Below are 12,422 nucleotides of genomic sequence, written 5' to 3'. Positions count from 1 at the left end.
GAGAATATTCATAACTGACTTTCCACAGTATACTTAGAATATTTTACTTGGCACATGAGCCATTCAGAGGTAAGTCTGAGCCTACGGCAGTGGTTTATATCATGGTACTTGAAGCTTTGGCTATGTTTCTTTGGGTTTGTTCAAAGCACACACAGTTCTATGCTGAACCCAGGACTTATGTCAGTTCATACACAGAATTATAGAAACTGCTTGCTCCATTTCTCTCTTCTCCACAATTTCCCATGTCCTCCCCCAGGAGCCCCATTATCTGGTTCCTCTGGCCAACAAGATGAGGTACTCGTAAAACTTTACATTTTATGCCGTCAACTTTCATGTAAGTAGAGCAGCCATTTGGCCACAAGAGCAAAAGATAAGGGGACAAAAAAACAAGGGGAATTCCTTCAAACTTGTCAGACATCACAGACCCTTCTCTGTGTCTCTTCTGGCCAAAGAGAAGTAACAAAATGAGTACACCACTCTAATGTTAGAAAAAAACTACTACTCCCCTGGCCGGGCATGGCTCAGGATCCAGGAGATCAAGGTTTGATTCTCAGTCAGGGAATATGCCTGGGTTGCGGGCTCAATCCTCAGTTGGGGGTGTGAGGGAAGCAGCTATTTGATGATTCTCTCTCTCTCTCTCTCTCCCTTCCTCTCTCTGATATTAACAAAGATATATTTAAAAACAAAACAAAACCCTACTACGCAATAATGTATTCAATTCAAAGTGAACAAAGCAATTTAAAAATTTTACAGCTGAAAAAATGAAAACTATGGAACTTTTCCCCCCACATCCCCAAAAGGTCCACAGAAAGCTCCATTATCATTACTTATTCCATAAATTTGGGGCTATAAACAACTGAAATAGAAAGCAAAAAAGTAGAAAAGCCAAAGTGACGCCACAGGTACAAGAAGGTAAATTCAACTGTTAACCTCTCCTTTTCCCTTCAGACTAAGTGCTTCTGGCAATCTGATAGGAATAGCAGAGAGATACAAGGAGATTCTAATTCAACATTTACTCTTCCAAACACTGCTTTACTAGGTAATGCAAAATCTGACACCATTAATGTATGTTCTCATCATAATTATGATTACTAGCCATATTTGGCTTGAACTCTCAAATTTAAGGACTAATGTGACAAGACGCAAGGCAAATAAATAGCATCAGATAGCCTGCTGCACTATTCAAAGTACTATGCTAACCAACCTGTATTTACAAGAGATTCTGGCCTTTGAAAGAGATTGAAGCATGGCACTCACAAACAAAATGTTTCATTTGTAATACTCACAAGTAAAATGAAAATAAGTTTAAAGTGTGTGAATAGAATAATGCCACCTCCCACCACCAAATAGCCCCATGTCCTAACCCTAACCCTGAGTATGTTACCTAATGTGGCAAAAAAGGTGTGAATAAGGTTAAGGACAATGAGATGGGAGAGATTACTGTGGAATATCCACGCAAGCTCTGTAATCAAAAATCCCTAAAGGTGAAGAACCTTTCACTGAGGGAGAGGCCGAAGTCAAAGGGATCTGTAACTATGGGAGAACAGACAAAGTGACGCAAGTCAAGGCTGGCAGCTTTAAAGATGGAGGGAGGGGGTTATGAGCCAAGGAATGGATGTGGGTAGCCTTTAGAAAACAAGGAATGGAGTCTTCCAGTCTCCCCAGGAATGTAGCTCTGCCGACACCTTAGCCCAGTGAGACCCATGTCAGATTTCTGATCTACAGAACTGTGAGATAATAATTTGTGTTGTTTTAAGTCACTAAGTTTAGGGTAATTTGTTATAGCAGAAATAGAAAACTATAACAGAAGTTTGCACTACAACTACAAAATGAAGTTAGTCAACTATCAACCAAGGCCAGCCTCATAGCTGGTTAAAAGCAAATAAAAGTTAAGTTTAATTAAAAGTGGCTTATTCAAAATAAAAAAGTGCCCTAGCCAGCATGGTTCAGTTGGTTGAGCATCGTCCCATGCACCTATAGCTCACTGGTTCAATTCCCCATCAGGGCACATGTGCCGGTTGCAGGCTTAATCCCCAGTGAGGGGTGTGTAGGAGCAACTGATAGATGTTTCTCTCTCTTATTGATGTTTCTCTCTCTCTCCCCATTGCTCTAAAATCAATAAAAAAATAAAAAAAAAAGATCATGTCAGTAATTAGTTTTTGTTTGAATTCATGGTTCTTATCCACTTTTGGACATTTGTTTTAATATCTTCTAATTAAAATATAAGAATAAATAAATTTAGTCAAAATAAGACATGGCAGAGCAAATGTCAAATCTGATTTGCAAATAACATTATTGAATCTTAGGAGATGAGATCTTCATCTGTCAACAATGAACAATGAATCTCAGAGGCACAGAGCTTCAAATGGAATGGTTCTCTATTGCACCTTCCTCGCCATTCCTATAACAAACTCCTAAGAGAGGTTCCTCTTTACTTCTGTTGGGTTACCGACACAGTATCTCACTAAGGGCAGAAATTTCATAAGACGACAGAAAAAACTATTTACTTTGGGTTTTCGAATGAAGTTGTTAAAAAAGGAAAATAACTTAAAATGTTCTAATTTTAAATATGAACATATATATGTATGATGTAAATGATGAGGTTGGTTAGAATTGTAAAACCAGAGTCATCAATCACTCTGATAAGACAAATATATTAAACAAACCAAAGTAACAGGATAAAACCTCCTAAGAATGTGGAAATAAGGTTGACTGGGGTTTTTCCTATCCCAGCAGCCTACATTCAGTAAGTCAAAGCATGGACTTGGGGGAAAACTGTGAGCTGGATGGCTTGAAGGGTGGTCCCATCAACACCTCAGACTTAGCTGAATTTACTGAAGAATTCTAGTTAGGAACTCTTTAGTAAACTGTTGCATTTGTAATCAAAACCAAGACTTATGCATGTCCAGACATTCCATTCACCCTGCAAACTAAGACACTACAATTATGTTCTTGCAGAAGCTCTTTGCCTGAAGTTAATTCCAAATTATATATAAAGTACTTGCTATGTGCTTAGCAGTTACAGGCTACAAAACAGGTTGAAAGGTAACCTTTGACACATTTCAGAGTAATTACCTGAAAATATCTATGTAGGTACCTATAATTTCTAAGAATACATTTTAGGCTCAATAAATAAGTTGTATAGTATTCTAGGTAATAAATGGTGTAACTAATCTCTACCTATCAAGGTAGCTTTGAAAGATATAGTAAAACATAACAAAACATTGTAGCGGACAGTGGAGGGCCTTTAATGTCAAGGTAAGGAGTTTGGAGTTTTTTATTAAAATAGCGAAACAATAAAAGGGCAAACATTGGGCAACACTATGAAGCATCAGAAAAGGGACTAGGACCAGAGATATCACTTGAGAAACCATCTCTTTCAAGCCTGTTCTAACAAGCGCTGCTGAATTCATCATTTTAAATTGTGATTTTCATCTAATCTGTTACGTACAAGTCAAACTACTCCATCAAACGGCATTTCTGAGACTGGCAAGTTACTTCTGCTTGGTCCCATCCTAATTTCTTTAGGACAGTCACCAGTCAAATATGATATTTGGGTGCTAGCTGTACTCAAATTTGCTCTCTAATTTCATTTTTTAAAAAGCTATATCCCCGATTAAGAATAAAATTTTCTGAAATCTAAGATTTGTGTTTCTCTAAATGCACTGCTCCCAGCTGAAGATATAATACAGAATAAAGAGGCAGTTATGCACATCAATTTAAATCTCAGCTCTAGGACCTTGGGCAAGCTGTTTAAGCTTTCTGAGCATTTCTTAATCTATATGATGGAATAAAAACATCTGCATGATTTTTATGAGGAAACAGACAATGTCAAAGATTTATTACAGAATTAGTTGCACACTAAATATGTACTAAATGCTAGCTATTGCTGTAATTACAGCACACACCAACATCACTCTGTAATATAAAAATCTGTAGAATGCAGGAACAGGAAATTAAGGAAGGTCCTAATAATATTCTTCTCAATGCAGCAGACACTATTTTAAAACATCTGACCTGTCAAAAATATAATTATATGTTCAGATTGTGGCCTCTAAACTAAAAGGAAACAAGGCTCCTTAGGTAAATAGTTGATTCCAGGTCTAGAGCAGAAAAATGTGCAAGATGAATCTGAGATATCTCATTGTATTTAGAAAGCAAGGAAAAGATCAAAGAATATTGTAGGCATATGAGAAAGTCACAGGCACAAGCCTGAATGGTCTCCTGCTGGCCAAAGATGGTACAATTTTAGTATCAAAAACATAAATGGCCAAGTCAGAGTGGCTACGTTGGTTGAGCATCATCCTGTGCACTGAAAGGTTGCTGGTTCGATTTCTGATGAAGGCACATACCTGGATTACAGGTTTTGTCCCCATTCGGGGTAAATACGGACAGCAACAGATGGATGTTTCTCTCTCACATCAATGTGTGTGTCTCTCTCTCCCTCCCTGCCTCTCTAAGCATGTCCTTGAGTGAGGATTAAAAAACAAAACAAAACATAAATGACTTCTTGAGATGAAAACACATCAATTAAAATGAACACTGACAGCTGTCAGAGGGGAGGGGGATTAGGTGAAAAAGGTGACTGGATTATGCAAAAAAACCCCACAATCGAGTAAACCAACCAACAAAAACCATTAAAATAAAACGACATACATCCAAAATAACCTTTTGGAGGTTGCTAGGGCATTCATTTATCATTTTGAAAATTAATAAAGAAAGGGAAAGAATCAAGCATCTATCCCGACTTTCCTTTATAAAACTGTATTTCAGGCAGTTTTTCTTCAGAGAAAAATTCTAGTTAAAAATGCAGATGGAATGATAGAATATCACAATTCTGCAATTCCTAATGAAATAATGTATATAGGCAATGATCACCAATTGAACATTAAAATTACCAGGTAAAAAAAATCAATGGAGCCCTGGCCAGTGTGGCTTAATTAGGTTGGTGTGTTGTTCATGCACCAGAGGGTCGAGGGTTCGATTCCCAGACAGGGCATGTACGAGAGGCAACGAATCAATGTGTCTTTCTCTTTCTCCCTTCCTTTCTCCCTCTCTTAATGCCTCCTCACACGAGGCAACAGCAAGCACACAGCACCACTAGGAAGTAGCCAAGCTGCTAGATCTAAGAAATTACAAGGGATAGCCCTGGCCAGTGTGGGTCAATTGGTTGGAGAATTGTCCCTTGCATCAAAAGGTGGTGGGTTCGATTCCCTGGCTGGAGCACGTACGAGAGGCAACAGATCCATGTTTCTCTCTCTCTGCACTCCCCTCTAAAAACCAATCAATCAATCAATCAATCATAGTTTCTCTGTAGTCCTGCAACAAAAAGTTGTAAAATTAAAAAAAAAAAAAATTACAAGGGATAGAGAAGTATATTAGCCAACACCAGGCAAGTGCAATTAGACAAATCACATAGAATATAAGAAATTCTAGAGAATCCAGTATCTTCCACAAGCAAATGGCACGCGAAAAAGAGGGGTGGTAGTAGTATCAGTAAGAGACAGACCTATTAACCAAATGCAATGTGTGGTTCTAATCTGGATCCTGACTTGAAAAAAATAACTATAAAAGACACTTGGAGACAAGTGGGAAAAAATTTAAAATGGACAGAAAATCAGATGCTAGATAGAACATGTCCTCTACTCATGTTAAAATGCAAACTGTCCTTACTTATTAGGGATACATGCTAAAGTAAAGTATGAGTAAAATGATACGGAAGCTGAAATTTACTTTAAAATACTCCAGAAAAAAAAGTGGGTAGAGGACAAAACAAAAGTGGTATATACTGATAACTGTTTAAACTGAGTGATGGGTAAATGGGGACTCATTTCACTATATTCTCTATTTTTATTTTGAGGGACAAAAAAAGTTTTTTATAGACATACTATCATTTACACATAAAATTTTAACATAGTATGTAAACATGTCATCTTCCCAAATAAGGTAATTATACCACCTCTCACTATGGGACTTTTTCACAGCATTTTCATAGGAATTGTTCTGATACAATTCAATGTCCTTTTGACCATTATAAAGATGTAACTGTATGAAAGAAGCTTCTAGACTCTTCCATTAATTAAAAATACTACTTACCCTGAGCTTGTAGAAGTTTAAGGGTAGCTTCGGCTCTGGCTCTAGCTTCTCTTTGAGATTTAGTTAAAAGTTTCCCTTCTTTTTTCAAGCGTTCCTTCCTTTCTTTTTCTTTTTGCTTTTTCCTTTCTCTTTTTTCTTGTTCCAATCTTTCCTATAAAAATATATATATCAAACAAAAGTTATACTAGCTCAATTATAAAACTGAAATGTAAACAATCCAAGCTTCGAACAAAGCTTTTGAGATACATGCAAAGTATTTAGGAGATTCCAAATGAAAATATTTTAAATGTTGTATATAATGATTTTTGTTGTTGTTGTTAACCCTCACCCAAGGATATTTTTTACATTGAGTTTTAGAGAGAGTGGAAGGGAGAGAGAAACATCGATTGGTTGCCTCCCGCATGCACCCCTCCAGGGCCGGAGAATGAATTTGCAACCCCGGTACGTGCCCTTGACTGGGAATCGAACCTGTGACCCTTTGGTGCATGGGCCAACACTCTACCACTGAGCCACACCAGCCAGGGTGTACATAATGATTATCATCACATGAGAATAGACTATGTTGGCAATGCTACCTAAGCAACTTCTGTCTGTACCTCAGGAAAAAAAGGTACAATTTTCTGTTTCTCATCATTACTTATATCAGAACAACAGATTTGCAAGTTTAGAGATGCTGCACAGAGAAGAGATGCCCAAGTTAAGCGCACCGTCAGCACCAGCAGTGTCGCGGACACATACCTCTTCCTTACGCTTGGCCTCCAGCTCCTCGAGCCGTCTAATGCGCTCCTCCTCTTCGCGCTTCTGTCTCTCCTCCTCTTCCTTCAGCCTGGCCAGAGCTTCCTGCATAGCTTTAACCGTGGCCTTGCTAGGGCCTTTCTTCTTCTCCTTCTCTCTGTCCTCCTTTTCCACTTTCTTCTTCTTCTTGTCCTTCTTTTTTCTGTCCCCTTCGTTGTCATCTACCAAAACAGAACAGAGGCAAGTGTTTCTAAAAGCGTTTCCTAAGGCAACGATGAGTAAACCCCAGGCTTCTAATGGGCTGGAGCGGATGCCAGCAGCAGGCTAGAGCCTGTAGGTGTCAGGGACCCGGAGAGCACAGGGGGACTGAGCACCGAAAACAGCTGAGAACACCAAGTGAACCCCCTAGAAGCCTGCAAGGCTCCTGTTGCTGAGTTGTCCTGAGAGACAGTCAGCAGGGAGGAGATACACTGTATCTAATGTAGCTCTTAATCCATACTGTCTGAATTCCTGCCTCAATTCTTAGCTAGTTTTGCTTCTCTAAAATGGGAATAATATGAATGATACCAATCTGAAGATATTAGGAGAAAATGTAAAAATACAGGTAATCATACTCAAAGAACTCTATGGTATTATGGTAAAAAACCCTAAAGATTATAAAGCTACCTACATGGTGTTTCTCTTCAAATATGTCCAGATAATATTTCAAGTGGTTAAAAAAGTCTATGTCAATTTTCCTATTAAAAGTTTTACTAGTCTGCCCGGCTGGTGTGGCTCAGGGGTTGAGTGTTTACCCATAAACCAAGAGGTCACTGGTTTGATTCTGGTCTGGGCACATGCCCAGGTTGCCGGCTCAATCCCCAGTAGAGGGGCGTGCAGGGGGCAGCCAATTGATGATGTTTTTCGCTCATCGATGTTTCTTTCTCTCTATCCCCTCTCCCTTCCTCTCTCTCTAAAAATCAATACAAATATATTTTTTTTAAAAAGTTTTACTAAAGAAAAACTATGTGAATCATTTGATCTTTAGTTTCATTCCAACTAAGGGGGAAATTTAACTAGAAAGCTTGTATTTGGTTAATTAGTTCTGGAACAAAAAACTGACTCACTATTGCTTAAAAGATGTTAATTAATTTTAGCATGTTTTTATTTTTCTATTTCACAGGTTGAACTGGGTTTTTAAAAACAGGAAAGAGCCTTGGCCTGGGTGGCTCAGGTGGTGGAGCATCATCCCATGCACCAAAAAGGTCACTGGTTCGATTCCCAGTTAGGACACATGTTGGGGTTGCAGGCATGATCTCCAGTAAGTGGTGTGCAGGAGACAGACAATTGTTTCTTTCTCAGTTCAATGTTTCTCTCTCTAAAATCCATAAAAAAGTATTTTAAAGAAATATAAAAACAGGGAAGAATTCAGATATTGCCTGACACTGAGTTATCAAAGGGAAGAATAAATTTTTCATTAGGTAACTTCCACTCTACCAACAACAAAAAATTGTTTTTCACAGTGAAATTCTATAAAAATCCTAGTCTGTGTACAAACCACTTGAAAGACATTTCGTATTATATATAAATGTTTAACAATAAATATCAATTCGAAGAGTACATAGATGTAGTTTTTAAAAGGCTCTCTTACAATTAAGCATCTTTATAACCAAGGACAAATAAGAAAATTACTTTGGGGCATAGTGGTCAAACCTTGGACTAAATATGAACCCGAGCCTTCTGCCCTTTCCACGGTAATTTTACCAACCTTCAGCGGCTATGGGTGCTTCTCCTTTCTCGTCAGAGGCAGGGGCTGCTCCACTATCAGGAGGCACCTTGGATTTTATAGTTTCCTCCTCAGATTTCTTCTGAGGTTCTTTTTGTTTACTCTGATCCTTTTTACCAGTTTCTAACTCTTCTTTTTCTTTCAACTTCCGTAGTTTTGCCTTTTCTTCGTCTCGCTTTTTTCTCTCTCGCTCTTTCTTTTCTGCCTTCTTTTGGGCCATTGTCTTAATTTTGAAGGAGGAGTCTTCCTCTTCGTTCCCACTCTCTGCAGTGGGACCTGGCTTATTCTTTTGGTTTTTTTTCTGTCCTTTCCTAGACTGCAAAAGCTCATCGGAGTCTTCACCACTGTCCCCCGAAGAAGTCCCTCTGGAGCGCTCTTTGATTCTCTTACTGCTCTCCTCATCCTCCTCTGACCCGTCCCACTTTTTATTTGCTTTCTGAGCTTTCCCTTTAGCTTTTTTAGAAAGTTTTTTAAAATCATCATCATCATCACTCCCAGAGCACATTTCCACTTTCGGTTTTGCAGTCTTCCTTGATTTTGAATCCTTATCTTCCAATTCTTCACTGTCGTTATCATCAAAACTTTGTTTTTTGCCTTTCTGTCCTTTCTTTTTTTTATCATGTTTTGAGATCGCTTCTTCTTCATTATTTTCTGTTGGCTAAAAAATTTCCATTGTTAGAAATATTAACAGTTATATTTTGTTTTAAAATAAATGAGATTCCTCAAATATTTAAGTACATATGGAAAAATAATTTCAAAATAAGGTTCTTGTTATAAGGATATAAACCTCAACCAAGTGGCAGAAGCTAGCCTAGGCCTCAGGCCCACCTCACATTCACAGTGAATGTCAGAACCCAGGTGCTCTAAGGCCAGCACTAATGACAGTCCACATTTACGGACTTCTTCAAAGGGCATGCAAAGCCTAAGGAGGAAACTGAAATAACAGAAATACCTATCATTTCCCCATTACTCTGAGGCTTCTCCAAATTCAAAGAATGAAAAGGAAATAATATAAGAAATTGAAAATGGAGACAGGAAATGTTCTATCTCCAAATATACCAATTTTATGAACAGGCAGCATGCCCCAAAATACCTTTAGATTCCCAAACAGAGTATCTTTCTATCTATAAAAGGTTTTAAAAGACATTATTTCTTTCCTAAAACTAGCTTTCCCTGTTGGTATCAGAATTTATAAAAAATTTTATCTAAATACACACACACACACACACACACACATACACACACACACACTCTCTGCTGAAAAGTTTCCAAAAGCAGCTCTCTAAAACTGGCACTAGGAAGCAGGGCTGGGTAACAACCATCTTTCACCTTTACTGCAGCGGTTTCTCTGTCAGCTTTGATGCCTTGAGCCTCCCAAGACAATTCTTCCAGTTCTTTCAGGATATCATCTTCACTAGAAAAGATTAAAATATATTTGAGGCATTGAATTAGCTTATAAGTGAATCTAGTACCAAAACTATTACGAAGCAAATATATCTGAAGTATACTTACTCAAAGTCTTGCCTTTTTTTCTCCTTTTTCTTCTTCCCCTTGGACTTCTGAGGCTCCTGTTCCTTGGCAGCACCAGCTCCTTCTATTTCTGCAGCCAAGGCATCAAGATCAATGTCATCCTTGGCACTTAATGAAAACAAAGAAGATCTAAATGTTACTCGAGAGCAAAATAATGGAGCACATTCACCTACAGAGAAACTTTTTAAAAAATCATTTTAGGCTTTATCATGAATTAGCAGCCCACTGAGAAAAATAATTTGGCAAGCTTTCATGACAACTCTTCAGTTATATCTACTTATCAGCCTCACTGCATCTGCTTCAATAAAGTTTTTGAGTTACATTTAAATCAGAAAGAGCTATATAATGAAGTGCTCCGGGTAATCAAGAAATGGAAATTAAGTTTTGTTGATACCAAAGTTTATGTGTGTGTCTGGAGTTATTTATAAAAGAGAGATTTTAAAGGATAAAACAAGTCTTTTTACTTGATTATCAATATCAACACCTAAATATTTGGATACCTATTCATTTTTACTTGGAATAATGAAAATTTTAGAGCTGGAAGGAGTTTTAGTGATTATCTAGTCAATTATCTCATTTTACCAATGGGAAAACTAAGAGGCACAAAGTTTGAGCAAAAACAAACCACACATCCAAATACAAATGAATTAGGAATGCTTCACCAAGTAAAGCGCCAAAAAATCTAGAACAAACCTTGCTCACAGCCTTTTACATTCCTGGTTGTTTCTGGTTCCATCCCTCAATGTCCTCACACCTACCAATATTACTTGAAGTAAAACCAACTAAGTTCCAGTTAAAGCTACAGAAAACCAAGGTCAGTCTGAGATATACAATAGAAAAAGTGGATGAATCCAAATAAATGATACGGTAAGAAAATTAAGGCCTCATGCAACATGGTCCCCACTGATAGACACCTTATTATAAACAGGCTTCATTTCAGTAAAGAGAATTTCTAAAGACAATAACTTTTAACTATATGTAGATATAATTTTAAAATTATATTAGAATACATTGAGGATATAGGACTTATCCTCAAGGAACTTGGTAGAAGAGACAGTAAACCAGTAAACCAGGCACTGCAAAATGCTAAGTGCCATAAGAAATTTAATGCTTTTATAAATTGTTGGACAGAGTTGAAATATCCTTTTTATCCTTTATTGTAGACAGTGTATTTGAGGAGGATCACAGAACACTGAACTGCTGCACTGGTGGTGACTTCCTAAAATACCAAATCCAGAATGAACGTTAGATGCTTCCCAGCAGAGAAGCCTGGAACCAAGTACTGGAGGAGGAACAGGAGCCAGCCAGGCAAAGAGGGTTTGCATATCAGACAGAGTAAAAAACCTAAAGGCATTAAAGTGCATGGTGCCTCGGGAGGACACATAAAAAAAGGGTAACTGAACCAACCAAGAAACTTTTTGTACATTTTGTACATTATGGATTTCTTGACCCCACAACCCAAGACCTAGGTGATCAGAAACTGAAGTGGGAGATACACAGTATATTTTTGGCAATCTTTCCAGGTGACTGTGGGTCAGATTTAAAGTTATTCTTTTTTTAATAAATGAAAAAACTGAGGCACAGAGAATTTGCCCAGGATCACACAAGGTAGAGATGGGATATGAACCCAGAAAGTTTGATTCCACAATTACAGCTCTTAACCCTGTTGACATAATCAAATCTGCAACTTCAAAAGCTACCTCTAGGATGATGGGCAGGGCAGAATCCCAACTAGATAGGAAGCAGGAAGACCAGTCAGGGAGCTTTCAGTTAACTGTGATGAGAAACAATGACCCACTAATTTGCAGCAGTGGCAGGCAAAATGAAGATGTCAGTCAGATTAACATTAAGAAGATCAATAAGCATCACTTAAGTGACCAACTGGATGTACATAGAGAGGAAGGAAGAATCAAGGACGAGTCTCAGCTCTCGCCAGGTAACAGAAACCCAAGTCTGGCCCAGCATCAACCAGCAGTACCTCCAAAAGCATCTCTGTCAATACTGCGCACTATCGCAGCTTCTGACAACAGGGGGAGATGGGAAGATGGCTAATGATTGAAGTTTGGCACCTAACCTCCAAATATTTGTCAGCCCTCACCCAAACTATATTCATGTCCTCAGAATAGCTTGTGAATGGCTATACTTCCAGAGTATTCATTAACAAACATCTCTAGAATAATATGATAGATAGGTCTACATGTGTATGCTGCTGACTCAGAAAGGCTTCTTCCGGCAAGTAATAAAAGATGAACAGGTTTTGAGAGCTTATCGTGCATCAGTGGTTGTGCCCACCAAC

The 12,422-nt window shown here is 38.2% G+C and overlaps 1 protein-coding gene across 2 annotated transcripts in view; it reads right to left on the bottom strand.

Annotated features, from left to right (window-relative positions):
- Positions 1-12,422, bottom strand: part of EIF5B (eukaryotic translation initiation factor 5B) — a 61,419-nt gene that overhangs the window by 39,974 nt on the left and 9,023 nt on the right. For both annotated transcript variants that reach the window (XM_016209667.2, XM_016209668.2), the window contains exons 2-6: positions 10,109-10,234; positions 9,926-10,010; positions 8,579-9,254; positions 6,835-7,052; positions 6,097-6,247 (exon numbers count right to left, since the gene is read on the bottom strand). In XM_016209667.2, the coding sequence (XP_016065153.2) occupies positions 6,097-6,247; positions 6,835-7,052; positions 8,579-9,254; positions 9,926-10,010; positions 10,109-10,234 (1,256 nt within the window). The remainder of the gene's footprint in view (positions 1-6,096; positions 6,248-6,834; positions 7,053-8,578; positions 9,255-9,925; positions 10,011-10,108; positions 10,235-12,422) is intronic.

The sequence above is a fragment of the Miniopterus natalensis genome, chromosome 13 (assembly GCF_054644295.1).
Source record: "Miniopterus natalensis isolate mMinNat1 chromosome 13, mMinNat1.hap1, whole genome shotgun sequence".
In the NCBI taxonomy this organism is placed as follows: Eukaryota; Metazoa; Chordata; class Mammalia; order Chiroptera; family Miniopteridae; genus Miniopterus; species Miniopterus natalensis.
Note: the sequence above shows the minus strand (reverse complement) of the source record. Positions and strands in the feature narration are given on the sequence as shown.